Source organism: Tubulanus polymorphus, chromosome 4, assembly GCF_964204645.1.
Source record: "Tubulanus polymorphus chromosome 4, tnTubPoly1.2, whole genome shotgun sequence".
In the NCBI taxonomy this organism is placed as follows: Eukaryota; Metazoa; Nemertea; class Palaeonemertea; order Tubulaniformes; family Tubulanidae; genus Tubulanus; species Tubulanus polymorphus.
Genome location: NC_134028.1, coordinates 22,656,932 through 22,680,988, shown reverse-complemented (window position 1 = coordinate 22,680,988; position 24,057 = coordinate 22,656,932). Strand labels below are relative to the sequence as shown.

The 24,057-nt window shown below is 39.5% G+C and overlaps 6 protein-coding genes across 12 annotated transcripts; all 6 read right to left on the bottom strand.

Moving 5' to 3' along the window:
* Positions 1-9: 9 nt before the first annotated feature.
* Positions 10-1,974, bottom strand: LOC141904459 (solute carrier family 22 member 15-like). The gene is made up of 5 exons (XM_074793048.1): positions 1,817-1,974; positions 1,495-1,632; positions 685-885; positions 533-605; positions 10-264 (listed from the first exon to the last, which is right to left on the bottom strand). The coding sequence occupies exons 1-5, from the start codon at positions 1,972-1,974 to the stop codon at positions 10-12; spliced, it is 825 nt and encodes a 274-aa protein (XP_074649149.1).
* Positions 1,975-3,604: 1,630 nt separating this feature from the next.
* LOC141904458 (organic cation transporter protein-like) lies at positions 3,605-6,159 on the bottom strand. Its single transcript, XM_074793047.1, has 7 exons — positions 5,739-6,159; positions 5,199-5,394; positions 4,891-5,121; positions 4,568-4,705; positions 4,300-4,500; positions 4,149-4,221; positions 3,605-4,030 (listed from the first exon to the last, which is right to left on the bottom strand). Exons 1-7 carry the CDS (start codon positions 6,157-6,159, stop codon positions 3,788-3,790), a joined length of 1,503 nt encoding a protein of 500 aa, XP_074649148.1. The 3' UTR covers positions 3,605-3,787.
* Positions 6,160-6,554: 395 nt separating this feature from the next.
* LOC141904198 (solute carrier family 22 member 15-like) lies at positions 6,555-9,201 on the bottom strand. The gene is made up of 8 exons (XM_074792749.1): positions 8,843-9,201; positions 8,516-8,744; positions 8,237-8,432; positions 7,932-8,162; positions 7,705-7,842; positions 7,438-7,638; positions 7,295-7,367; positions 6,555-7,179 (listed from the first exon to the last, which is right to left on the bottom strand). Exons 1-8 carry the CDS (start codon positions 9,152-9,154, stop codon positions 6,931-6,933), a joined length of 1,629 nt encoding a protein of 542 aa, XP_074648850.1. The 5' UTR covers positions 9,155-9,201; the 3' UTR covers positions 6,555-6,930.
* A 288-nt stretch (positions 9,202-9,489) lies between these two features.
* Positions 9,490-14,585, bottom strand: LOC141903538 (solute carrier family 22 member 15-like). Of its 5 annotated transcripts, XM_074791674.1 has the most exons (10): positions 14,568-14,582; positions 14,189-14,481; positions 12,009-12,690; positions 11,698-11,926; positions 11,417-11,612; positions 11,109-11,339; positions 10,885-11,022; positions 10,603-10,803; positions 10,455-10,527; positions 9,490-10,338 (listed from the first exon to the last, which is right to left on the bottom strand). In XM_074791674.1, exons 3-10 carry the CDS (start codon positions 12,375-12,377, stop codon positions 10,090-10,092), a joined length of 1,686 nt encoding a protein of 561 aa, XP_074647775.1. In that variant the 5' UTR covers positions 12,378-12,690; positions 14,189-14,481; positions 14,568-14,582; the 3' UTR covers positions 9,490-10,089. The 5 variants fall into 5 exon arrangements, with proteins under 5 accessions (XP_074647775.1, XP_074647776.1, XP_074647777.1 ...); XM_074791675.1 differs by lacking the exon at positions 14,189-14,481 and having other exon boundaries at positions 14,568-14,585; XM_074791676.1 differs by lacking the exons at positions 14,189-14,481; positions 14,568-14,582 and adding an exon at positions 12,754-13,143.
* A 2,805-nt stretch (positions 14,586-17,390) lies between these two features.
* Positions 17,391-21,413, bottom strand: LOC141904045 (solute carrier family 22 member 15-like). Of its 2 annotated transcripts, none has more exons than XM_074792495.1 (8): positions 20,833-21,413; positions 20,417-20,645; positions 20,124-20,319; positions 19,802-20,035; positions 19,516-19,650; positions 18,974-19,174; positions 18,595-18,667; positions 17,391-18,287 (listed from the first exon to the last, which is right to left on the bottom strand). In XM_074792495.1, exons 1-8 carry the CDS (start codon positions 21,211-21,213, stop codon positions 18,108-18,110), a joined length of 1,629 nt encoding a protein of 542 aa, XP_074648596.1. In that variant the 5' UTR covers positions 21,214-21,413; the 3' UTR covers positions 17,391-18,107. The 2 variants fall into 2 exon arrangements, with proteins under 2 accessions (XP_074648596.1, XP_074648597.1); XM_074792496.1 differs by having other exon boundaries at positions 20,124-20,316.
* A 186-nt stretch (positions 21,414-21,599) lies between these two features.
* On the bottom strand, positions 21,600-24,057 carry LOC141904084 (solute carrier family 22 member 15-like). Of its 2 annotated transcripts, none has more exons than XM_074792541.1 (8): positions 23,591-24,057; positions 23,265-23,493; positions 22,983-23,178; positions 22,674-22,907; positions 22,402-22,536; positions 22,079-22,279; positions 21,932-22,004; positions 21,600-21,841 (listed from the first exon to the last, which is right to left on the bottom strand). In XM_074792541.1, exons 1-8 carry the CDS (start codon positions 23,957-23,959, stop codon positions 21,665-21,667), a joined length of 1,614 nt encoding a protein of 537 aa, XP_074648642.1. In that variant the 5' UTR covers positions 23,960-24,057; the 3' UTR covers positions 21,600-21,664. The 2 variants fall into 2 exon arrangements, with proteins under 2 accessions (XP_074648642.1, XP_074648643.1); XM_074792542.1 differs by having other exon boundaries at positions 22,516-22,536.

The following is a 24,057-nucleotide window of genomic DNA, read 5'->3' as shown; positions in this document are numbered from 1 at the left end:
ATATGTTCATTATGCTTTCCATACTCTCTTAGTTGTTATAGTTTCTTCCTCTGCGAAAGAATTGTTGTGATCCATCAATTCTGGTAGAGGATCCAAATCTGATGACTCAACGACCTTGACCTTTAGTCGACTTGTAATAACATCGTCTAAATGTTCCGGCAATGGCCGCCCGTACGTTTCCGGTATCAGCACGTACACGGCTATTGAACTGGTGATAGCGAAAAACCCGTACACGGCGTACGGGGCAGATATATGATACATGTCCTGAAAATGAAACGCTTAGGTTACAACGCCAGAGATGATGAATAATGGTGGACCCTGTTTTAATTTAAAAAGTGTAGCGTCCCGGAAAGTATAGTTTCAAAGCCTCTGTAGAAAACTCTAATCTAAAAACTAAAAACTAATTTCATTAAAAAAAATCAAAAGCAAAAAATACAACTTTTCGGACTCTCTCTAGGGGCCATCGTCACACTACGAGTCATTTGTCTTCTTACAAGACGACCTTCGTTGTATTTGAAAAAAAAAAACTTACCAATAAGGCTACTTGAGGGGCAATGATTCCTGCGATTCTAGTAGATACATTGCCTGCCCCAGTCGATATATTCCTGTAAGATAAAGTTCATGGACATAAATTCTGTGAATTGATTTTCAATTTACTCATTATGAATCAATAGTAGAGATTACCTCATCAAGGTTGGATATAACTCAGTAGAAAACAATAGAGCTGCAGCCCACGCCCCAGTTATCGATATTGCTGATACGATTGCAAGCGCTGTTTGAGGTACTCTGCTCTCGGCAACTTTGGATACGTCCAGGATGAGCACTGTCACCATAAACAACCCGGTGATTCCCATGAATAAAGGATAGGTTTTTCGTCGTCCAATCCTATGAAACATTGATGATGATGCTTGATTCCACTGATAAACAATGTTCATAGGCGCTCCTCGAATATTATCATTACCCCGGACTTTCACTGACATAGACTGTCTTCTTACTCTCCCTGGGGAGATTGTAGTTCCTGATCTGCACTTCAGTGATACAAGGTACTACGTCTGTCCAGTAGCAAATGTGAATTAATGCCTTGCCTAAGGACACTACCGAACAGCCGGGGTTCAAACACGCAACCTACCGATTGGGAAGCCTACGCCATTCGACCTCACTGCTCAACATTGCTCGCAGTAAGCTATTATTTGAATAATCATCCCTGCCCGTGTGCCCGGGTACATACGCGCGTTTGCCGCTAGGAAACTTGCAGCACCAATTAGATTGCCTGTTGAGGCAAATTTCATGGATAAACTTTAAATTGGAAAACCCAGGCCAAAATAAAACGGGATTTCTGATTGGCTAATGATGGCGTTATTAGAGGTGCGCACTCGGGGTAATCAGGCAGGGTTTCGTGACGTAGCAGTCTCGATGCTGTCAGGTTCAGGAGGATTATTAGCATTAAGAATTAGGAATTCTTTACACTCCATGTAAAGTAATGACGGATTTTACCAGTTGTTGACGTAGATAGAGATGAACCATCGGGCGAATACCGGAACAATGAACATTATTCCAAGATTCAGGTAGATATTTCCGGTCAATGTAGTCATCTGACTCCCTATACTGTACGATATAATCGACGGGCCGAACCTGAAATAGATTTTGTAATTCTGTCAGGTAAAAAGAAATTCTGATAAAATGCATTCGGCAGACAAACGATATCAAAACGAGGAACAAAACCTAATTCGTTCGTATCACCAATGAGTGAAGGCTAAATGCTGACTTATCGAGAAGTATGATAAACATAATACAAGATTATGGAAGCATAACTTACCAAGCATACATTACACACAAACTCATAACCGCCATACTTCTAGATCTGAATAAATCTAGGTACGTATATTTCTGTGACGAGGGTCTCCTTTCGCTGTCTCCCATTTTACGTATGAGAATATTCAGATTTGGAACCGTTCGTCTGTTCATCATCGCCATTCTTTTCACACAGTTTTCCGCTTCATCGTAACGTTTCTTTTGAATGAGCCATCGAGCGCTCTCCGGTAGAAAACTACAATTGAATTCAAGGACAGTGAAAATCAAAATAGTAGACACAGTTTGAAAAGGGCCTGAGTGATAAAACGTACAATATAGCGACGAAGAAAGCTGGTAATGTCCAAACACTTAATACTATGCTAACATAGCGCCACTCTCTTAGAAGATATGCGAACATAACCATAATCCCTGGACCGAGATGCCACCCGATACGATTTGTAGCCAGTGAGCGCCATTGCGGGCCCAAACATTCGCTCAATACAACTGTTGACACTGCGATTAATCCACCTGTAAATTGGAAAAATTGAAATTGCGCTTAAGAAAGGTAAAATATGACTGAAACATCTGAATGAACATACATACCAGTACTTAAACCCGTAAAAAATCGGAGAACCATATAGGCAACCCACGTCGGAACCCAGGAGGATGCAAATTGTAGAATCATCGAAGCCGCCCAGGACGTCAATAATGCTATTTTCCGCCCGAATAAGTCGCTAATTTGACTGAAAATGATCGCCCCGATCAGATTACCAACGAAAAATACGCTCGTCATTGTCGATGCTATTAACCTGCGATCACAAATCAAATTCCACTAGAAAATATATAGAATCAACCAGGTTTATCTAAGACATGTAAATAAGCTGAAGAAACATTGGAGTCTCTACAAATAACCGATGAAACTGTTTTCTACTGACCTCAGTAATGGTACTCGTATACTCCGGGCTGAAAGTGAAGTTTGTACACGGAAGCCCAGAGGCGTCGCATGTTCCTTCCACTAAACTAGATGAGCCATTCGTACCATCCGAATCTTGGCAGAACCAACCCGGATTAGCTATGTCTAACACGAAAAACATGATGATATTCGCACCATTTCCTTCCATAACCACGTACATGATGTACATGAATACCTGGAATCGCCCCACTTCACCGATAATCTTAAATATGTCATCAAAAGTTGGTGGCTTTTCATTTTCGTCAGCATTTCCTCCATCGTCCACCTCCTCATTTTCTTTGGAAATATCTTCCTGATTTGTAACTTTATCACATACATGTTCCTGAACCATTGTTAGTAATTCCATAATTACCTAAAAGATACAGCATTTATCAGTATACAATTTTACATCGTATTACTGGGAGTTACGTATTAACGTGATCGTTCTAAAGCACACATTTTCATAGGAAAATGCTACAAGAAAAACCGGGAATTCTCAAATCCATCGTAATACTGAGGTTTACGTTGATTCAGCGAGATTCGACTGTATGAACTTTTCTGTGCTAAACACGTATAAACGATTCGTATATTTAAATGCGTTGCCCTGGTGATTAAACCCCTTATTCATCAATCCATAATACTTACACAGTTTATGCCACCTGTTGCTTCAATAGATTAGTGATTTCTAACCATCGGCACATAATCATTACTGAGACGTATTCGCGAAGAGAAAACGGCTGTCAGACAACGACACAGCATTCATGCCATCAATCAATGAAAACCTAATGAAAATACGACCTGTAAAGTTTTCACGCGTAAGTCACGATTCCAGGTAGCAATCATTTACTTCGTTTCACGACATTTAACTGAGTTAAAAAGTTCAGACATTTCGATGTGGAAACGGCGAGAAACCAGATCATAATTAAACAAGAAAAAACTGATCTCTCATTTATTTACTATTTATTCCCCTGAGAAAATTCCCTGTGTCGAAGCAATGCTATCTCAAGTGGGTCAAATCCGAGTTAACTTCATTTCCCTCTAATTCTATAACCTCTCGACGGCGGTTTCGTCATGTATGGGTGAACTGTTGGGATTCATCAATTCTGGCAACGGAAGCAAATCTGAAGAATTCACAGCCTTGACCTTGACCCTTGAAGTAATAACATCGTCTACATGTTCCGGTAATGGTCGACCGTACGTTTCTGGTATCAGCATGTACACGGCTATTGAACTGGTGATAGCGAAAAACCCGTAGACAGCGTACGAGACGGATATATGAAACATGTCCTGAAATGCACAAAAGGAATCTCAATACAGGAATCATTAGATACGGCCAAAAACATGCAAGTCATCACGACCATATTGACATGGCACAAATGTATTTATTTCTGCCGCAGAAACTCACCAATAAAGCGACCTGAGGGGCCATGATTCCTGCAATTCTGGCTGCCACATTACCTGCTCCGGTTGACACATTCCTGAAGAAGTTAGCACACAGTTTTCCGAGAAATCTATTCACACCCGAAACGAGGAAATCATCAACATCTATAGATTACCTCATCATGGTCGGGTAGAGCTCCGCCGAAAACAACAGCGATGCACCCCACGTTCCGGTCATAAACACTAATGATATCAATATCACTATATTTTGCGGTAATCTATTCTCTGATACCTTCACTATGTCAAGGATGAGTACAGTCAGCATGCAGATAGCGGTGATTCCCATGAATAAGGGGTACGCTTTTCGCCGTCCGATCCTAAAAGATAATATGAACGCGGATAATAGAAGTTGCCCGTACCCAGTCGTACACTAGGAGAACTTACCAGTTTAGCGCATAGACACAAATAATCCACTGGACGAACATGGATGCGCACATACTGATTCCCAGATTCAGGTAGAGATTTCCAACGAATGCACCCATTCTCCCGGCTAAACCATACGATATAAACGACGAACAAAACCTAGATAATTCCGAGATCGATGTAACGAACAAGTTATCACATAGTGAAATTCATGCCATTTCGGCTATACGTATGTACTAAGATGTTGCATAACATTAGAAATACAAATCAAAACGTCGTATGGAATCTTCCTCATATCAGATATATTCAGTGTTATATATTTTTCGTCAAAGTTTTCAGCTTACCAGGCATACATTACACACAAACTCATAACCGCCATACTTCTAGATCTGAATAAATCGAGATACGTATATCTCTTCGACGGAGGTCTCTTTTCGCTCTCTCCTATTTTTTGTATGAGAATATTCAGATTCGGAACCGTTCGTCTGTTCATCATTGCCATTTTTTTCACCCAGAATTCCGCTTCATCGTAACGTTTCTTTTGAATGAGCCATCGAGCGCTCTCCGGTAGAAAACTACAAAGGAATTCGAAGACAGTGAAAATCAAAATCGTAGACACCAGTTTGAAAAGGGTCCACGTAATTATACGTACAATATAGCGACCAAAAAAGCAGGCAGGGTCCAAACACTTATTACTATGCTAACATAGCGCCACTCTCTAAGTAAATACGCAGATATAATCATGATCGCTGGGCCAATATGCCACCCAATACGATTAGTAGCCAGTGAGCGCCATTTCGGGCCAAGGAATTCAGTTATCATAACTGTTGAAACTGCGAGTAATCCACCTGCAAACCAGAAAGATACATCAGTGAACACTAGAACAAATAAACGCGCGTTCATCGATTGTAAAGGCGATACATACCAGCACTTATACCCGTAAGAAATCTGAGAATCATATACACAACCCAACTCGGAGCCCAGGATGATGCAAATTGTAGAACCATCGAAGCTGCCCACGATATCAATAGTGGTTTTTTCCGACCAAATAAGTCGCTTATTTGACTAAAAATCGCCGTACCGATCAGAACACCAACGAGACAGATGCCCACCATTGCCAATGCTATGAAATTCTGATTGCAAATCAAATTCCACTAGAAGGAAAAGTGACCAGTAGATTTGTTCAACGTACTTAGACAAGCAAACGACAGCTGAACGTTCAACATACATCTATGAAATATTTTACTCACTTCAGTAATGGCACTGGTGTATTCCTGCCTAAAAGTGACGTTTGCACACGCGAGCCCAGAGGCGTCGCATGTTCCTTGTACGAAATCAGCCGACGAACCATTTATACCATCGGAATCAGGACAGAACCAACCTGGATTAGCTATTTCCAATACAAAAAACATAAAAACATTCGCCCCATTTCCTTCCATAAGTACGTACATGACGTACATGAATACCTGGAATAGCCCCACTTCACCGACTATATCAAATACGTCATCGAAAGGCGGTGGTTTCTCATTTTCGTCGGCATTGCATTCATCGATTACTGCATCATTTTCTGTAGGTAACTTAACGTCTTCATCTGAGACATTTCCGTAAACCATTTTTGTCGATGACGTGCGTTCTTGGTGCCTAGGATGCATTGAATGATGTCGTGTATTCCAATGCATTAACATGCAATTAGTTTATATGGACTAATCGTCGGTACATGATTGGGTAAAAATAATGAAGAATAGACGGAGTGCATTAACGCAGGTCGCACAATCAGTTAATGGATCGGGGCCGTTGATGAAACTGGAGTCAATTAGTTATTCATTAAATCGCTCGCAAAAATGAAAACATAACAACCGCGAAAATGAAAATATAACAACGCTGGATATCTAATATATGCCAATACTTTGTATATACCAGTATAAAAAATGTTTTATCATGAATTTCATCTTCTACATTTACATTGAAAATAGAGTGGAAATTAGGTAACTTCATAATAAACGTGACTGTTGAATTCAAACTACCAGAATTTGAAGAGTAAAATGGCGATTGTAACCGATTGTAACGCTCAACTTGGGATAGGAAGATGTAAGGTAGCAAGACACTAGGTTGACAGATATCACACTTCAGTCCAAAGGGCGTTTCGGTTATCATAGCGCAATTCCCCAATTGTCCAATAAGTTAAACGCACCACGAATGTTTTGGTGGAAGGCAAATACACTCAAATCAACACGAGAACTACAGTTTCTAGCATTAGCGGATACCGCAAGGACACATTCTAATCGATCATGATTGGTTTTGATACGGCTACTAATCCAAGTGACTCAAGTTAATCAAAAATTTTTCTGTCTTAATTGTATACGCGCTATACAAGCATGTTTAATCTACACCTTTTCAGCGGCAATGGTTTCGTCCTTTGTGGATGAACCGTTGTGGTTCATCAATTCTGGCAACGGATGTGAATCTGATGATTCTATGACCTTGACCTTAGTGTTCTGACTTGTAATGACATCGTCTAAATGTTCTGGTAATGGCCGACCGTACGTTTCCGGTATCAGCACGTACACGGCTATTGAACTGGTGATAGCGAAAAACCCGTACACGGCGTACGGGGCAGATATATGATACACGTCCTGGAAATGCAAAAAGAAATATTGATACGCGGATCGTAAAGTACGTTCAAAACATGCAAGTCATCGTGACCATTGAAAGTTACAACATAGAATTCTATCAACGGTAAAGACTCACTAATAAAGCGACCTGAGGAGCGATGATTCCTCCAATTCTAGCTGCCACATTACCTGCTCCAGTTGATATATTCCTGAAAAAAGAAACCGTTTTTTATACCTTGTATTTTGTTAAGTCTTTAATTTCATCAGTTTCTTAAGTACCTCATCATGGTCGGGTAGAGCTCCGCCGAAAACAAAAGTGACGCACCCCATGCTCCAGACATAACCATTAATGATATCATGATCACTATAGTTTGCGGTAATCTATTCTCTGCTACTTTCAGTATGTCAAGGATGAGTACTGTCACCATGCAGATAGCGGTGATTCCCATGAATAAGGGGTACGCTTTTCGCCGTCCAATCCTAAGAAATAATTCGAATGCAGATAATAGTTGGTGCCCGTACCCAGTCTTACATTGGAGAACTTACCAATTTGGCACAAAGACACAAATGACCCATTGCACGAGCACAGTAGCGCACATACCGAATCCCAGATTAAGGTAGAGGTTTCCAGTCAATGTACTCATTCTCCCGGATATACCGTACGATATGAACGACGAACAAAACCTGAAACAAGTTTTAAGATTTTCGAAAACGCGTCGAAAAATTTCATTCACGTCATCAATAAGTGAATCTCGTTGAAAAATGAAACTAACCAGGCATACATTACACACAAACTCATAACCGCCATACTTCTAGATCTGAATAAATCGAGATACGTATATCTTTGTGACGAGGGTCGCTTTTCGTTGTCTCCCATTTTACGTATGAGAATCTTCAGATTCGGAACCGTTCGTCTGTTCATCATCGCCATTCTCTTCACCCAGAATTCCGCTTCATCGTAACGTTTCTTTTGAATGAGCCATCGAGCGCTCTCCGGTAGAAAACTACAATTTAATTGAAGGACAGTGAAAATCGAAATAGTTGACAGTTTTGAAAGGGCGCACGTGATAATGCGTACAATATAGCGACAAAGAAAGCTGGTAATGTCCAAACACTTAGTACTATGCTAACATAGCGCCACTCCCTCAACAGATACGCGGACACAATCATGATCACTGGACCCAAATGCCACCCGATACGATTTGTAGCCAATGAGCGCCATTTCGGTCCAAGAAATTCACTTAATACAACGGTTGATACTGCGAGTGATCCACCTGCAAATCAAACAGATGCCTTAGTTTACACTAGAACAAATAAACACGCGCAGTACTTAACGGGGTTTAAAGGAGATACATACCAGCACCTATCCCTGTAAAAAATCTTAGAGCCATATACGCAACCCACGTCGGAGCCCAGGAGGATGCGAATTGTAGAACCATCGAAGCCGCCCATGACGTCAATAGTGCTATTTTCCGACCGAATAAGTCGCTGATTTGACTGAAAACGGTCGCTCCGATCAGATTACCGACGAAAAATACGCTCGTAATTATCGAAGCTATGAACTTTCGATTACAAATGAAATTCCACTGAGAAAAAAGACGAGGAGTGCATTAGTTCGAAGCGCTTTGATAAGCAAACGAAAGCTTAACTCTCAACATGTATGCATGAATTGAATATTACTTACCTCAGTAATGGTACTGGTATACTCCGGGCTGAAAGTGAAGTTTGTACACGGAGGCCCAGAGGCGTCGCATGTTCCTTCCACTAAACCAGATGAGCCGTTCATACCACCGGAATCTTGACAGAACCAACCCGGATTAGCTATGTCTAACACGAAAAACAAGATGATATTCGCACCATTTCCTTCGATAAGTACGTACATGATGTACATGAACGCCTGGAATAGCCCCACTTCACCGATAATCTTAAATATGTCATCGAACGTTGGCTGTATATCATTTTCAATAGCTTTGCCCTCTTCGTCCACTGTTTCCATTTCTGTAGGTAACCTACGTTCTTCCTCGTAGTTATTTTCGTAAACCATAGCTGGTTAACAACAGTCGTTTTATTTTGGTATCTGATACTGAATATGACGGATGAACTGTATTTCAGTGAAGCGCTATACAGACAAAATCGTCTAATTACTCTATTTGGGCTAATAGTTCGTTGGCTCAAGAATGGGTATAATGATTGAAGTATGAATGGAAAGGGTCGACTGATTCAGATTGCACTATCAGGTACAATGAATCGGATCTTTCATGAAACTGGCGGCAAATAATGAGTAATCAACACGACCCGCAAAAAGGAAATAGCAACAACAAGTACTGAAAGTATTTTATACGTATATGCCATCTATTTCTATAAACCAGTAACACAAGCGTTTCATTACATACACAATGTATATCATTATTCCACAATTACGTCATTTCATTGAACAAATACAATGGAAATGAGGGAACTTCCTAATAAACGTGTAGCTGAATTCTAATTACGTGCTTGGCGAGTATAAATTTAATGATATTAACGCTCGACTTGTGACAGGAAGATGATGTTGCGCGATGCACGAATCTAGGTTGACAGATATCACGTTTTAGTCAAACAAGTGTCTGTTTCTGTAATAATAGTGCACTTCCCCAATCGTTCAATAAGTTACATGCACCAAGTCGAATGTTTCGCTGCAAGACGAATACATTTCTTTTTTTTCTAAGTACACAATTCAGCATGCGAAACACGGTTTCTAGCATAAGTGGAGACCATCAGGTTGTCTCGCTGAGAATTGGGTTGATATACGGACCTAACTAATCCATCGACTGCTCTTGAACATATTCTAATCGAACATGATTGGTCCTGTTGCAGCTACTATACCAAGTGACTTAAGTTAAACAAATTTGTCTGTTGTTTTGTGAATGCGATGACAAATCCTAAGTTAGTCTACACCTTTTCAGCGGCAGTGGTTTCATCCTTTATGGATGAACTATTGTGATTCAACAATTTTGGCAACGGTTGTAAATCTGACGAGTTTATGGCCTTGACCTTAACCCTTGAAGTTGTAATAACATCGTCTAAATGTTCTGGTAATGGCCGCCCGTACGTTTCCGGTATCAGCACGTACACGGCTATCGAACTGGTGATAGCGAAAAACCCGTACACAGCGTACGGGGCAGATATATGATACATGTCCTGAAAATGAAAAAAAGGAATTTTAATACACATATCACCGAATACGTTAAGAAAATGCCAAATCATCACGACCATTAAAAAATTACAATAGTTTATTTTCTACGGTAAAAACTCACCAATAAAGCGGCCTGAGGGGCGATGATTCCTGCTATTCTGGCGGCCACATTACCTGCTCCAGTTGATATATTCCTGAAAAAGAAAATGTTTTTGACATCCAGTCTTCCTTATTCAAAAGTCTTTAGAACATTAGAATCTATAGATTACCTCATCATGGTTGGGTAGAGCTCAGTAGCAAACAGCAGCGATGCACCCCACGCTCCCGACATCACTACTGAAGATACCATTGTAACGATAGTTTGCGGTAATCTATTCTCTGCTACTTTCAGTATGTCAAGGATGAGTACAGTCAGCATGCAGATAGCGGTGATTCCCATGAATAAGGGGTACGCTTTTCGCCGTCCGATCCTAAGTAATGAGCAGACTAGGTATGATAAAACCGTTATGAATATCCCTCATATTAACGAAGACGCAGCTTGAAAAACTTACCAGTTTGGCACATAGATACAGATGAACCATCGGATAACGACAGTAGCGCACATGCTGATTCCAAGATTCAAATAGAGATTTCCAGTCAATGTACTCATCTGTCCGGCTATACCATACGATATAAACGACGAACAAAACCTGAAACAGTTTCCAGAATTAAGAAACAATTACTTAGTTTTCATCACGTGATCAATGAGTGAATCTTTTTCAACATCAAAACTTACCACGCATACATTACACACAAACTCATAACCGCCATACTTCTAGATCTGAATAAATCGAGATACGTATATCTTTGTGACGAGGGTCGCTTTTCGTTGTCTCCCATTTTACGTATGAAAATATTCAGATTCGGAACCGTTCGTCTGTTCATCATCGCCATTCTCTTCACCCAGAATTCCGCTTCATCGTAACGTTTCTTTTGAATGAGCCATCGAGCGCTCTCCGGTAGAAAACTACAAAGGAATTCAAGGACAGTGAAAAGCGAAATAGTTGACACCAGTGTGAAAAGGGCCCACGTGATAATACGTACAATATAGCGATAAAGAAAGCTGGCAATGTCCAAACACTTAATACTATGCTAACATAGCGCCACTCTCTCAGTAAATACGCGGACATAATCATTATCCCTGGACCAAAATGCCACCCGATACGATTAGTAGCCAGTGAGCGCCATTTTGGGCCAAGAAATTCACTAATCACAACGGTTGTTACTGCAATCAATCCACCTGTAAATTAGAAAGATGCATTAGTTTAATTTGGAACACATACATGCATGTAACTACTTATGAAGTGTATATCAGAGACACATACCGGCACTTATACCCGTAAAAAACCTAAGAACCATATAGGCAACCCACGTCGGGGCCCACGACGATGCGAATTGTAGAACCATCGAAGCTGCCCAGGACGTCAATAGTGCTTTTTTCCGACCGAACAGGTCACTTATTTGACTGAAAATGATCGCCCCGATCAGATTACCAACGAAAAATACGCTCGTCATTGTCGATGCTATGAACTTGCGATTACAAATCAAATTCCACTAGAAAATGTAAAAGAATCAATAAGCTGAGAAAAAATTGGAGCCTCTACATTATGAACCGATGCAACTTTATTCTACTTACTTCCGTAATGGTACTGGTATACTCCGGGCTAAAAGTGAAGTTTGTACACGGAAGCCCGGAGGCGTCGCATGTTCCCTCCTCAACTGCATCAAATGACGATACATTCTTACCACCGGAGTCAGGACAGGTCCAACCAGGATCAGCTACGTCCAATACGAAATACATGATTATGTTCGCACCATTTCCTTCTATGAGTACGTACATGATATACATGAACGCCTGGAAGAGCCCCACTTCGCCGATAATCTTAAATATGTCATCAAAAGTTGGAGGCTTATCATTTTCATCTGTACTGCCTTCGCCATCCACTGCTTTCATTTCTATAGGCGGCTCTTCCTGGTCTCCACCAGAGACTTTTTCGTAAACCATTGTGTGAAATTATTTAAAGCACTGTCTTAATCTTATCGGATCTTATCGGAACTTATCGGGTGGTAATCACTAGTTTTACTTCTTATACTTATCGAATCGTATATTAGTACTTATAACCGTCTGACCGTTTGTTACTCTTATGAAAGTCACTTTACAAATCTGATAATTCAGGTTTCGGGTTCGCCCTCAAACCGAGAACAATACTCCATGTATTTCCATATCTTCGAATGCTTATATAATTACCATACGGCCTTCTAGTAGAAATCGAGAACATTAAACTTTGTTCCTTGCGTACTACGTTACCTTAAGGCGCCTAAAAAGAAATTGATGACCATTAAAAAAAACTAGCGTAGGTAGACTTGATAGACTGACTTACGGAGATAAGTTCGCACTGCGTGTTTCCTGTGTGTGATCGGCGCGATTAATGCATGATCATTCAAATACAACCTGTTAGAACACACCGGATTAGGCAAGGTCATGTGGATTGTACGGACTATTGTATTCGTCATACGATTTCGACAGTGTTGAAAAGTTCCCTGACTGACCAAATCGGTTAGAATCGATTGTTGATTTGTTAGCAGTAATGCCCGGTCCTCAATGCCAATGCATTAGATTCTGCAGCGCGATAAGCAACCATTGTGTTTTAAACCGAAAGATCGGTAACGATAGCACTGTCAACTTAATAGTGCAAACCTGATTAAACTGTTCTAAACATTTCTCAAGACCACGAGATCACACACGATCTCATACAAATAATAAGAATTAAGCAGATTTCTAGAAATTGTTAGAGTTAGACAAAATGATGAGTTCATGTAACGCGATTTTTAAGGCAAATGGGGCCCATGTACGTCCTGAAAAAATTAATTCATAGTGTCATCTGGTTTTTATGCAGTCCATTTGTGTATATGATATATACTCGGCTTAACTGCATAAATAAAAACCAGTTGACGCACTGATACAAACATCATATCATGCATACATGCATCCATATTGTTTATTATCTTTTGATTAATGAATATCTAACGCTGATATCAAATTTATTCTTATCTATTTCTAGTTCATGGTTTGAATTTTTACGAGGATTTCAATACTACTCATATAAATGTTACTTCCATTCTCGTAGCGATGCCAAGTCCATATTTTGATTACGTATACTGTATGTTGGGCAAAATATACATCATTCAAAAACAAGTTGCAAAGGCGACAGGGTCGCAAACTTTCAAAATTTCGTTTTGCTGAGTTAGAATGACTAGAATTTCTTGTTTTGGTGCTCAATCTTTCATCTTTCAAGTACACGAATTGTTATCAACGTATTCTCGTAATTCTAATTGTACGCCATAATTTGATATCTCTGATAGCTATCAGCTAAATTAATTCTCTACCATTGGCTTGAATACAGTCATGAACAGTTTAAATATCCATGAGACAACACATGACCGGTATCTATAAACCATTGGAAAACATGGTAACTAAGACTTTGGAGCCCGAGGCTTGATATAGACACGTTGTATTGATGCTTTGAAATCTAGTTGTTAGTGGAAGTGAGGTCATCTATGGCGAGCTTTTTGAGTAGTACATGGTTAGGCTTTATAGCGTAGCATAGATGGACATCTAAGATATCGTGCTAGAGAAGGTTATTTCAACGAAAATAGGAATATATGTATGGTTTCTTTGATTTTATCGTGAGGCCAATGAGCGCATCCTTAAGGGGATATTAAGGTATTATGACTTATCATCATTGTCATCATACTCGAAACTAGTGTTCGGGAAAGAAAATGGAATGCGACGGCCTGGACAACAAATATACTCGCCCCTGCAACAAATCGAGATGTCAACTGCCTGCGCATCAGTACTTCAACGACCCTCGTCATAGCCAAGTCATACATAATAATCCTTGTAGATGAATAATTAATGTCGCTGGACCCTACACATGCGACTCCAATAATTTGTACGTGTCAGCGTACACGATACCGGCCCAGAACTAAACCGGACCTTGTAGTAATCATTTGCAAGCAAACCGGACTAAACATTACGTCACCGCTTGAACGGTTATACACTCGTTATAACGAATCGGCAAAAAATGTAAATCTCCCAAACCACACCACTAAAAAAACAACATGTTCCGAGGCTACATAAAATAAATACTTCCAATGAATATTTGCAAGAATTAATATACGGAACGAAACTCACTCAACGCGACGCTGCTAATAATCTCGGACTTAATATACATCACGGATTTATGTCGCACTACAGAACGTGACCTATACATACATCATTTATATGAAGCTATTTCAAATCAGGACTTAGATTTATTCTAGCTTTTGGTCTCTATTATGTAATTAATATTACCACTTACTGCCCTTATGTATTTATACATCTCGCCAGTATATCATATATGACTATCATTATTCTGTAATCATTTACTTCGTAAGTTAACGTTAATTATTATCAATCGGTCTGGTTTGTAATTAGGCTACCCTGCTCACGCCGCATTCTCTAATCAGGGTTATTCTTTCTGTAAATACCGGTTGTTTCTCTAACGACTGTAGTCATGTACCTGGCCATGGGCGTTACGAACGTCGACGACGAATAAATTCATAGCACCGTTTACTGATTCGACTCAGGGTAGTAATGAATGAGTCTGGAAGTAGAATAGCTTAACTCTGAGTTGGAGCACATGAATTGAAAACACGATTTGACGCTGATTAGTGAGAGCCCAAACGCTGTGTCTTTTGTCTATATTGAGCAATGAATCTCGTTTTTAATCTATTAACTTTGTATATAGTTGATGTATATAATATCTGATTGGATTTAATGACACTTAATTATGAAATCTGAACTTACTTTATATAAACACGCACCGACCGAGTCTGGCTTAATTATGTAAGCTCTGCTGAAGGTCAACATAGAGTTCAGACTTTACTGACCACTAGTCATAACGACGAAAACAGTCTGAATAAACACGTGCCCTCATTAACATTATTGATATTTTTGAATGAGGCATATCGCATATGTCGCATCGGTTGCTACGCCCCAGATTGTCTATAGTGGAATAACCATAACAGCGTAAACAAGGTGAATCTCATTTTCAAATGAGTAAATAAGGGAACATTTCCCTCATCAGGTATAAAACAATTAATTAGTGACTACAAATGGATAACATATCAATAAAATCAACTGACGTAATATCTAATCAATAAACTTATCTAGTCATTTGAAAATGGGATTCATCGTGTTTAAACGCTTTTATGCTTATTTAACTACCTCAACTCTCTACCGAGGATTTATGTCTATAGTGGACATACGTTTCTATCATTTCATAAGACCATACGCGAAGAAGGCAACGCTGACTCCTCAATAATCTGCTAAGCATCTGCTAATCTGTTCTCTGGCCAATTAGAATTCAGGAAGCTCATCTTGAAACTGCAAATTCGATCAACATTAAGCTCGGACGTACGGTCAATGTACCCTAACCAGTATGAAAGAAAAATCATTCATCATTCTATCTATCTAAAATTGGCAGCATGGAGTCACCCTTTGTTATGAGGGATTGAAATTGAAATCGCCTTGAAGATACTGACCTTACAAAACCGAATCACCTAGAAACTAAGCACATGCGTCAGTCTAGTGGGAGACCGCTGTTTATTCCTCAGAAGTTCGAGTATGAAATGATGAGAAAATTATCGAACCACGATGGACCAATTGTGTGCGTATAATTGACCGACGATTCAAGTGGTACAACGATGATTGAATCGATTGTTGAGACCTGAGAAAACATCACTGTTTTCAAAGAATGTAGTTAAAAATCCCTCTCCCCCCGGGAAAATCCCCCCGGTAAAAATCCCACACGGTAAAAATCCCCCGGTAAAAATCCCCCCAATTTCAGTTTTCTATCAAATTTAAGTAAAAAACCTAAATGCAAACAGATAATACTTTTTACAATAATACGTAGTACATAGATAGGTACACAGATATTTTGCCATTACTTTTAAACTAGATTTCTTCATAGAAATTTTAAGAAATACGATAATATAATTTTTATGCATGTTACTAGCTAAAAGTCACAGAATAATGTCATCTTTATGCACGTAGCTTGATCAAAGTCATCGATTATCCAAGGTGAATATTGTGAAAAACATCACGGAAAATCAGAAAATTTTGAAAACTACCATAAGTTTTTCAACATAAGAATATTGAAGTATTTTGTTGAATATTGCTGTGAAATCAATTTTGGGGGGATGTTTACCCGGGGGGGGGGCTATTTACCGTGGGGATTTTTACCTGTTACCGTTTTCAAAGTATATACAATTTGAGCATGTTTGAGCATGAAATCGTTTTATAATACATGTTTTTAGTAAACGCCTTGAACACAACAAAATACCAAGCTGGGTTGAAAGAAGAATGAGGGTCAAGCAGAGGGGGCGGTCACACAATGAACCTCATTATCGTCGAATTGTGGAAATGATCAAGATTAATCGGTAATGAACTTTTTGGCAAAGTCAGTAAACTATATATATATACAAGTACTATAATAAATGTGCGTTTGTTGTAATATTATACGTCTGGTGTCGTCGTTAGTTTTGTGGGTGTAGTTCGACCCTAGAGCTTAGATCCGAAAAGGAATTGGGTATTTCGCGTCCGTAACACTCAGTGGCAGGGGGAGGGGGTTGATAAGTGAATACTGCGATGGATTAGGCGATGAATTCCATTTTTTAACCCTTGTGTAGCTATTTTGATGAGTAAAAAAAGAAGTGGATTCCTCGCTTTTATCGGAGTCGTCCCAGTACCCTTACAACATTCTTGTTAATTCCATTTTAAATTCTTCTGAATGAAAGCCCTTGTATGATACGTGATGATTTCATGTTAATTTCACATGTTTGTTGCAACTAAACTACATAATGAAATTTGAACTTAAACCTCGCAACATGGTAGTCAGGGATTTGAGATTTTGGCCTCCCACAATCCTGACTATTATCGACAATTCCATTTTATTCATTCGTAATATCACCTGAACGAACGCGACAGTCAGAAAGAAAGAAATGAACAGATCAAGAAAGAAAGGATTGACTGACCCTCTCTCCATGTGGCCCCATTATCTTCATTATTTCATTACATTGCAGACAGATCTCCTGGCTCAGCGTAACGCCCTATAGCTTGGAGACACGGTTGGTTTCAAAAGACCCCTTGTAATAACGTATAAACTCTGAAGTATCTAACTGATAGGACACAAGTTTTTCACGGCTCCTCCGCAACTCTTCTTAACGAAACTAGTTTTCGTTTCAATTTCGAAATCTAGCCGTGAGATATTGAGTATACATCTTATAGAGTATACCACACTAATGAAACGGAAGATAAAGTCCGAAAAGTTTTTATTTCAGCTATGAATTTATTTATCCGATGTTTCGACTATATCCTTAAAGTCATCTTCAGGAATCCTAGTAATCATCTTCAGGAATACTAGGTATACAGGAACTTTTCGGACTTTATTTCCATTTTATTAGTATGGGATTCTCTATATATCGCCACAACACGGAATAGTTCCATCAACTGGTTATTGAATTCGTTATTGAATATACATTCGTGTGTAATGATAGGGAATAATAAGAATAATAGTTATGATAGTTACAATAGATTAAAAGGCCGATGAAATCCATGTCATTTTCTCAACATTGTGCTTCATCTTATACGAAACACACAATTTTTTTCCAAAGAAATTCATATACGATATCTCTATGAAGACGGAAGTTCTATCGTTTCGGCTTGACGCCAGTTGTTTCGACGTCTTCTAGGAGGGAAGTCCTCCGGCAGGGGGCGTCCTTTCGTCTCCGGTAAAACTACGTACAACACGATAACGCTTACAAGTGCGAGTGCGCCATATAACGCGTACGGCCCGGCCACGTGGTAGCTTTCCTGAAAAAGAATGAACCGTATATCAAATGATAAATCCATTTGGTTATAGCGAACTGGTATTAATCTCAGTATAGAGTTAACAAATAAGAACCCACAGTAGGACGTAGAAAACTATATTTTCTAACAGTTTCGGGGTTACTTCTAAACCCCATCATCAAGGAAACTAAAATGATGATGTATCATTTCTCTGCGGATGGGGTTTGGAAGTAACCCCAAAACTGTTAGAAACTTTTCTACATATATACTGTGGGTTATTTGCTAAATCATATGGTTTGCATGAAGCTAAGCATTTCAGGACATATCTTACTAATAGGGCGATTTGTGGGGCTACTATATTGCCAATCCGTGCAGCCATATTGCCGGCACCAGTGGAAACATTTCTGAAATAAGTATGGTTCGTCAGATTATTGTCTCTTTTGGTTCGAGAAAGTCTATAAGATGTATACAATTATGGGCACAAGAATAATGATATGAAATGACAATGTAAAATCGCAATTGAGAAGAGAAACGAGTCCGAGATGTTTCCTTGAGCGAAATGTAATCCTGAAGGATATCGTCAAATGGTCGATAATAAACCATTAGTTCAAGGAAATACTTTTCTTTCTAACTGAGGTATTTTATATCACCTTTAAACACGGACTCAGTAGCGTTTCAACATATGGTCAAAGCGAAGTATATTCACGTACCTCATTAGTGTTGGATAGAGTTCAGTCGAGTAAAGCAGGGCGACAGCCCAGGCTCCAGTACTGATTATTGATGCTGCTAGGGAAATGGCCGTTTGAGAAAGTCGCGTCTCGTCCACGCCGAGAATATCGAGAATAAGTACAGCAGCCATACACAAACAAATCAATCCCATGTACAACGGGTAGCCTCTCCGACGTCCTAACCTAAATGATATGTTACACCACTTTTATCAACTCACTCCATGGCAATGTAACGTGGGGAGTGACTACGAAAAACTTTAGGTATGGGCGAAGTCACCTCACAGGTGTCTGACCTACTGAACTAATCTTCCGCTAGATGGCGAACTGGTCGAAGTTGGTTGCTCTAAACTGCACTATGGCATTCTTTAGAGCTGTCTTACAGTCGTTGAAATTCCCAAACACTGATAGGTGGCGAGATTTTTCGAAAGATCGTTTTTTTCGGGCGTCAGGATTATTTTTCAAGGTAAAATGGATTAAGTATCGAAACGTTTTTTTCTTGTAGGATTTGATTTGAGAATATTTACCATTTGATGACATATATCGCTATCCATCTCGTTGACAATGTGCCGACATTTATGATGATCATGTTGTAGTAGATAACTCCAGTAAAGGAGCTCATTTGAGATGCTATACCGTACGATATGACCGAACATGAAAACCTGAATAATGATAGGGCATACTTGTTTGAATTATATGTATCAAAAATATATAGTTTCGATATAAAGCTAGAAAAAGGATAAGACTTTTTATTAATGTGCATTCATGATAAGAGTAAGGTTAGCAAACACTAGAAGGTAAGTCAACACTTACCAGCCGAACATTACAGAAAGACTTTGCAAAGCTAGTTTTTTACTATAGAATAAATCAAGATATGTATATTTTTGTCGATGTTGTCTTTGTTCGTCCTCGTACTCGGCGATACGTTCTAAAACACTCAAATCTGGACATGGTTTTTTGTTCAACTTTGCCATTCTTTCGATCCACCGTTCGGCTTCTTTAAATCTCTGTTTCTGCATCAACCAACGAGCGCTTTCTGGGAGATATCTAAATGTCAAGTCGCACAATTTTAGAACTTTAAATACCGGGAATTTACATCTTTCTTTTATTGATTCAAACATATATAATTACATACACGATTGCTATGGGATAAAACGGTAACGTCCAAAGACCAATTGCCAGGGACAGTTTCCGCCAATCTCGAATAAAATAGCCGGCTACCGATAGAAACAGTGGCCCAATTGACCAACCTAATCTGTAAGCGATCACCGTTCTCCATTTTGGACCTAGGTACTCAGACATCAATACCGTGGTCACAGCAACTATACCTCCTAGGTGTGAGGAAAATATGGATAAACATAACCTGTTGTCAAATACTGTATATCTTAATGCAAATAACTTTGATTGCCGAAAATTTCTGAAAATCACCTGCCGCGGTTCCAGTCACGAATCGGACTGCCGCATATCCCGGCCAATTGGGTATAAATCCGCTGCAAGTTTGCCCAATCATTGCCACCGCCCAGACGACCAGTAGTGTCATCTTACGGCCGAATAAATCACTCAGCTGCCCGCCGAGTACAGCACCAATAAGAACGCCAACGAAGAATATGCTAGTGATTGATTTTGATATGAAGGCGCGATCACAAATCAGTGTCCACTGTATGATAAGAAAAAAAACAACCAAAAGTTAACTTGATAGATTCACTTTGCATTTGGAGAGTGTGACGGTGGAAGAGACTTGAGACTGAAACGTCCACTGAAACAATGATTAACCTCTCAACGAATCTTAACCAGTAGCAAATTGATAAAAATAAGAATATAAATCCAAGAATAGTAAATAATACCTCAGTGACTGTAGATGTATACTGTCCGTCGAATGTAAAGTTTGCGCATGGTTTTCCAAGATAGCATACCCCCTTCACAAGCGTCGGCGGTGGTTGAGCAGTAGTAGCGTTGTGGTCTGTTGTCAAGTTGTACGCGACGCCAGTTGCGTTGGCGGCAATGTTCGGGCAGTACCAGCCAGGATCACCGGCTTCCAAAATAAAGAATACGAGAATAGTCGCTCCGACTGATTCTAGTACAGCAAATCCAAGAAAGATTAGCCACTGAAATGGCCCCGATTCGCCGACAGTTTTGAATATATCATCGAATGTGGGTCGCTTTGCAGACTGATTCTTCTCCTGTTCATCGATGAGCACGGCTTTTCTATCATTTTCGTCTTCCATTTTGAGCGCATCGCTTTTCTTGCACTACTGACTTATTTCAGTACGAATATTTATTTACTTTATCTTATCAGTTGAACGTAATGTCTATATATCTTCATATCAGACTTTTGATACGTATCCATTGACTTAAATACGTTTAGGTTTGACCCCGTCATTAGTATTGTATTGATAAGGATTGCCTTTTTACAATTTTGCTATTCGATTTTCAGTCATCACAGGCTGGCTAGAAGATTAAACCTATCTATAATTTACAAAGGCCAATCAGTTCTTAAAATCTGTAAAATACTCAAGACAATATACTAAAATACTTAAAATGTAGTTTGTCTAAAATGGGGGATTCATTAACAGGATTTGTGAATAGAACAAGAGTCAAATCATTTTCATGATTATATGTTTTTTATTTTCGTCCGAGTTGAATATAACAATTTTGATTATTTGCTTTCAAGTGATTCTAGGAAGATGGGAGTTCGAACGTTTCCTTTTTAGGTTTATTTCGACGTTTTCTAGGAGGGAAATCCTCCGGTAGAGGGCGGCCTTTCGTCTCTGGTAAAACTACGTACAGCACGATGCAACTGACAAGCGCAATGATACCGTATACAGCGTAAGGTACCGATACTTGATAGATCCCCTGAAAAAATGATTTAGTATCATATTTTCGATTTATTAAAGCTCGTATTTTGTTCCAGGCATTAATTCAGATTGTGAATCCTCGGCTTACAAGTAAAGCGATCTGTGGGCCAATTATACTTCCAATTCTCGAAGCCATGTTGCCGGCTCCAGACGATATATTCCTGTAAAAAGAACATTGATGGTTAAACGAGTACTCATATCCTTTCGAGTCGACATGTTAAAGCGATATGCCAACCTCATGAGCGTTGGGTAGAGTTCAGCAGAGTACAACACAACAACGGCCCAAGCTCCTGGATTGGTTATCGATGCTATCAAAGCGATGATTGTTTGAGAAAGCCGCGATTCGTCTACGCCAAGAATGTCGAGAATGAGTACAGCAGCCATACATATGAAGTTAGTCCCCATGTAGAAAGGGAAGGATTTCCGTCGTCCCAACCTATTATGATGATTCATATCATATGCGGTAAAAAAAGTGGTGAAAATCTTAATCAACTCATTTCACTTATACAGTGTATTGCCGCTTAAATTTGATTATTCAAGTTCTAAAACATTTGGTACCATTTGATGACGAACATCGCGATCCACCTCGTCGACAATGTGCCGACGAACATAATAAGTAAATTGTAATAGATAACACCAGTAAATGAACTCATCTGAGATGCTATACCGTACGCAATCAGTGATGCTGAAAACCTGAGGAAAAAGAAATAGGTGATATGATGGAAGTTTTTCTACCAATGTAATATGATACGTGTATGTATAATGTCACCATCCTCCACTAATTTTGGAATCTATAATCATGTATATATATATGTCCTGCACGCACTTACCAGCCAAACATTACACAGATACTTTGAACGGCAAGTGTTTTACTATAGAATAAATCGAGATATGTGTATTTTTGTCGATGTTGTCTTTGTTCGTCCTCGTACTCGGCGATACGTTCTAAAACACTCAAATCTGGACATGGTTTTTTGTTCAACTTCGCCATTCTTTTGATCCATTTTTCCGCTTCTTCAAACCTCTGTTTCTGCATCAACCAGCGAGCGCTTTCCGGGAGAAATCTAAATATCAAAATAGTATAAGACATCCCAATTGACTTCAAATGAAATACTTGTGTGTAATATTGAATAACCTACATGATTGCTATGGGATAAAATGGCGAAGTCCACAGACCAATTGCCAGGGACAGTTTCCGCCAATCTCGTATGAAATAGCCGACTACCGATAGAAACAGTGGCCCAATTGACCAACCGTATCTACAAATAGCTATGGTTCTCCACTTAGGCCCAAGGTATTCAGACATCAGTACCGTTGTAACAGTAACTAAGCCTCCTGTAGATCAATAGTACATGCAAATCATATGTAAATTCGGCGTTTCAATGGAATCGACCTTAATTATGCGCATTTTATCAAATTACCTGATGCAAGCCCTGTGATGACTCGGATTGCTGTATAAACCGGCCAATTGGGTGAAAAGCCGCTGCAAATCTGACCAATCATAGCAACTGCCCAGACGACCAGCAGCGCCGTCTTACGGCCGAATAAATCACTCAGCTGTCCGGCGAGCGCGGCACCGATAAGAACCCCAACGAAAAAGATACTAGTAATTGATTTTGATATGAAGGCGCGATCACAAATCAGCGTCCACTGTATGATAAAAAGACAACCAAAAGCTAATTTACAGATCCACTTTGCGTATAAGTGGAGAATGTAAAGGTGGAAGTGATTTAAATGAAATACGTACCTCTGTAATTGTGGACGTGTAATCTTCATTGAAAGTAAAGTTTATGCACGGTTTTCCCTGATAACAAACTCCCTTCAAAAGCAACGGTTGGACAGTTTGATTAACAGTTAAATTGGCCACGTCGGGCGAGGACAAATTGCCCACATTTCCCGGGCAGTTCCAACCCGGATTTGCCCCATCTAAGATGAAAAACACTAGAATCGACGACCCGGCAGCTTCTAACACGCAAAATCCTAGAAATACGAGCCACTGGAATGGTCCTGATTCACCAACCGTCTTGAATATATCGTCAAATGTCAGTTGATTTTCAGATTTGAATTTGTCAGCGCCATCGATGAACCCAATTTCAGTATCATTTTCTTCATCCATTACGCGAACTATAAACGGCGTATGACCATGCTTTCAGTCAGCCTTTTTGATATTCGTTATTGTTCCGTGAACGATTGAATAAAAAGCGAACTAACGGT

Bases quoted from the DNA above. Each gene is read 5' to 3' on its own strand.
- LOC141904459 (XM_074793048.1), bottom strand. From the start codon at position 1,974: ATGGCGATGATGAACAGACGAACGGTTCCAAATCTGAATATTCTCATA. The intron at 1,633-1,816 runs GTAAGTTATGCT...AATCTATTTCAG, and splicing joins TTGTGTGTAATGTATGCTTG to GTTCGGCCCGTCGATTATAT. The intron at 265-532 runs GTAAGTTTTTTT...TTTCATTTTCAG, and splicing joins CCCCTCAAGTAGCCTTATTG to GACATGTATCATATATCTGC.
- LOC141904458 (XM_074793047.1), bottom strand. From the start codon at position 6,159: ATGGTTTACGGAAATGTCTCAGATGAAGACGTTAAGTTACCTACAGAA. The intron at 5,395-5,738 runs GTACGTTGAACA...TCTGGTTTGCAG, and splicing joins GCTGTCGTTTGCTTGTCTAA to GTGGATTACTCGCAGTTTCA. The intron at 5,122-5,198 runs GTACGTATAATT...ATTCCTTTGTAG, and splicing joins GCTTTTTTGGTCGCTATATT to TTTTCTACCGGAGAGCGCTC.
- LOC141904198 (XM_074792749.1), bottom strand. From the start codon at position 9,154: ATGGAAACAGTGGACGAAGAGGGCAAAGCTATTGAAAATGATATACAG. The intron at 7,843-7,931 runs GTTAGTTTCATT...AACTTGTTTCAG, and splicing joins TTGTGTGTAATGTATGCCTG to GTTTTGTTCGTCGTTCATAT. The intron at 7,639-7,704 runs GTAAGTTCTCCA...ATTATTTCTTAG, and splicing joins TGTGTCTTTGTGCCAAATTG to GATTGGACGGCGAAAAGCGT.
- LOC141903538 (XM_074791675.1), bottom strand. From the start codon at position 12,377: ATGGTTTACGAAAAAGTCTCTGGTGGAGACCAGGAAGAGCCGCCTATA. The intron at 11,927-12,008 runs GTAAGTAGAATA...TACATTTTCTAG, and splicing joins ATACCAGTACCATTACGGAA to TGGAATTTGATTTGTAATCG. The intron at 10,339-10,454 runs GTGAGTTTTTAC...TTTCATTTTCAG, and splicing joins CCCCTCAGGCCGCTTTATTG to GACATGTATCATATATCTGC.
- LOC141904045 (XM_074792495.1), bottom strand. From the start codon at position 21,213: ATGGAAGACGAAAATGATAGAAAAGCCGTGCTCATCGATGAACAGGAG. The intron at 20,646-20,832 runs GTATTATTTACT...CTTATCATACAG, and splicing joins ATACATCTACAGTCACTGAG to TGGACACTGATTTGTGATCG. The intron at 20,320-20,416 runs GTGATTTTCAGA...CCTCACACCTAG, and splicing joins CGTGACTGGAACCGCGGCAG to GAGGTATAGTTGCTGTGACC.
- LOC141904084 (XM_074792541.1), bottom strand. From the start codon at position 23,959: ATGGATGAAGAAAATGATACTGAAATTGGGTTCATCGATGGCGCTGAC. The intron at 22,537-22,673 runs GTAAGTGCGTGC...CTTTTTCCTCAG, and splicing joins ATCTGTGTAATGTTTGGCTG to GTTTTCAGCATCACTGATTG. The intron at 22,005-22,078 runs GTTGGCATATCG...TTCTTTTTACAG, and splicing joins CTCTACCCAACGCTCATGAG to GAATATATCGTCTGGAGCCG.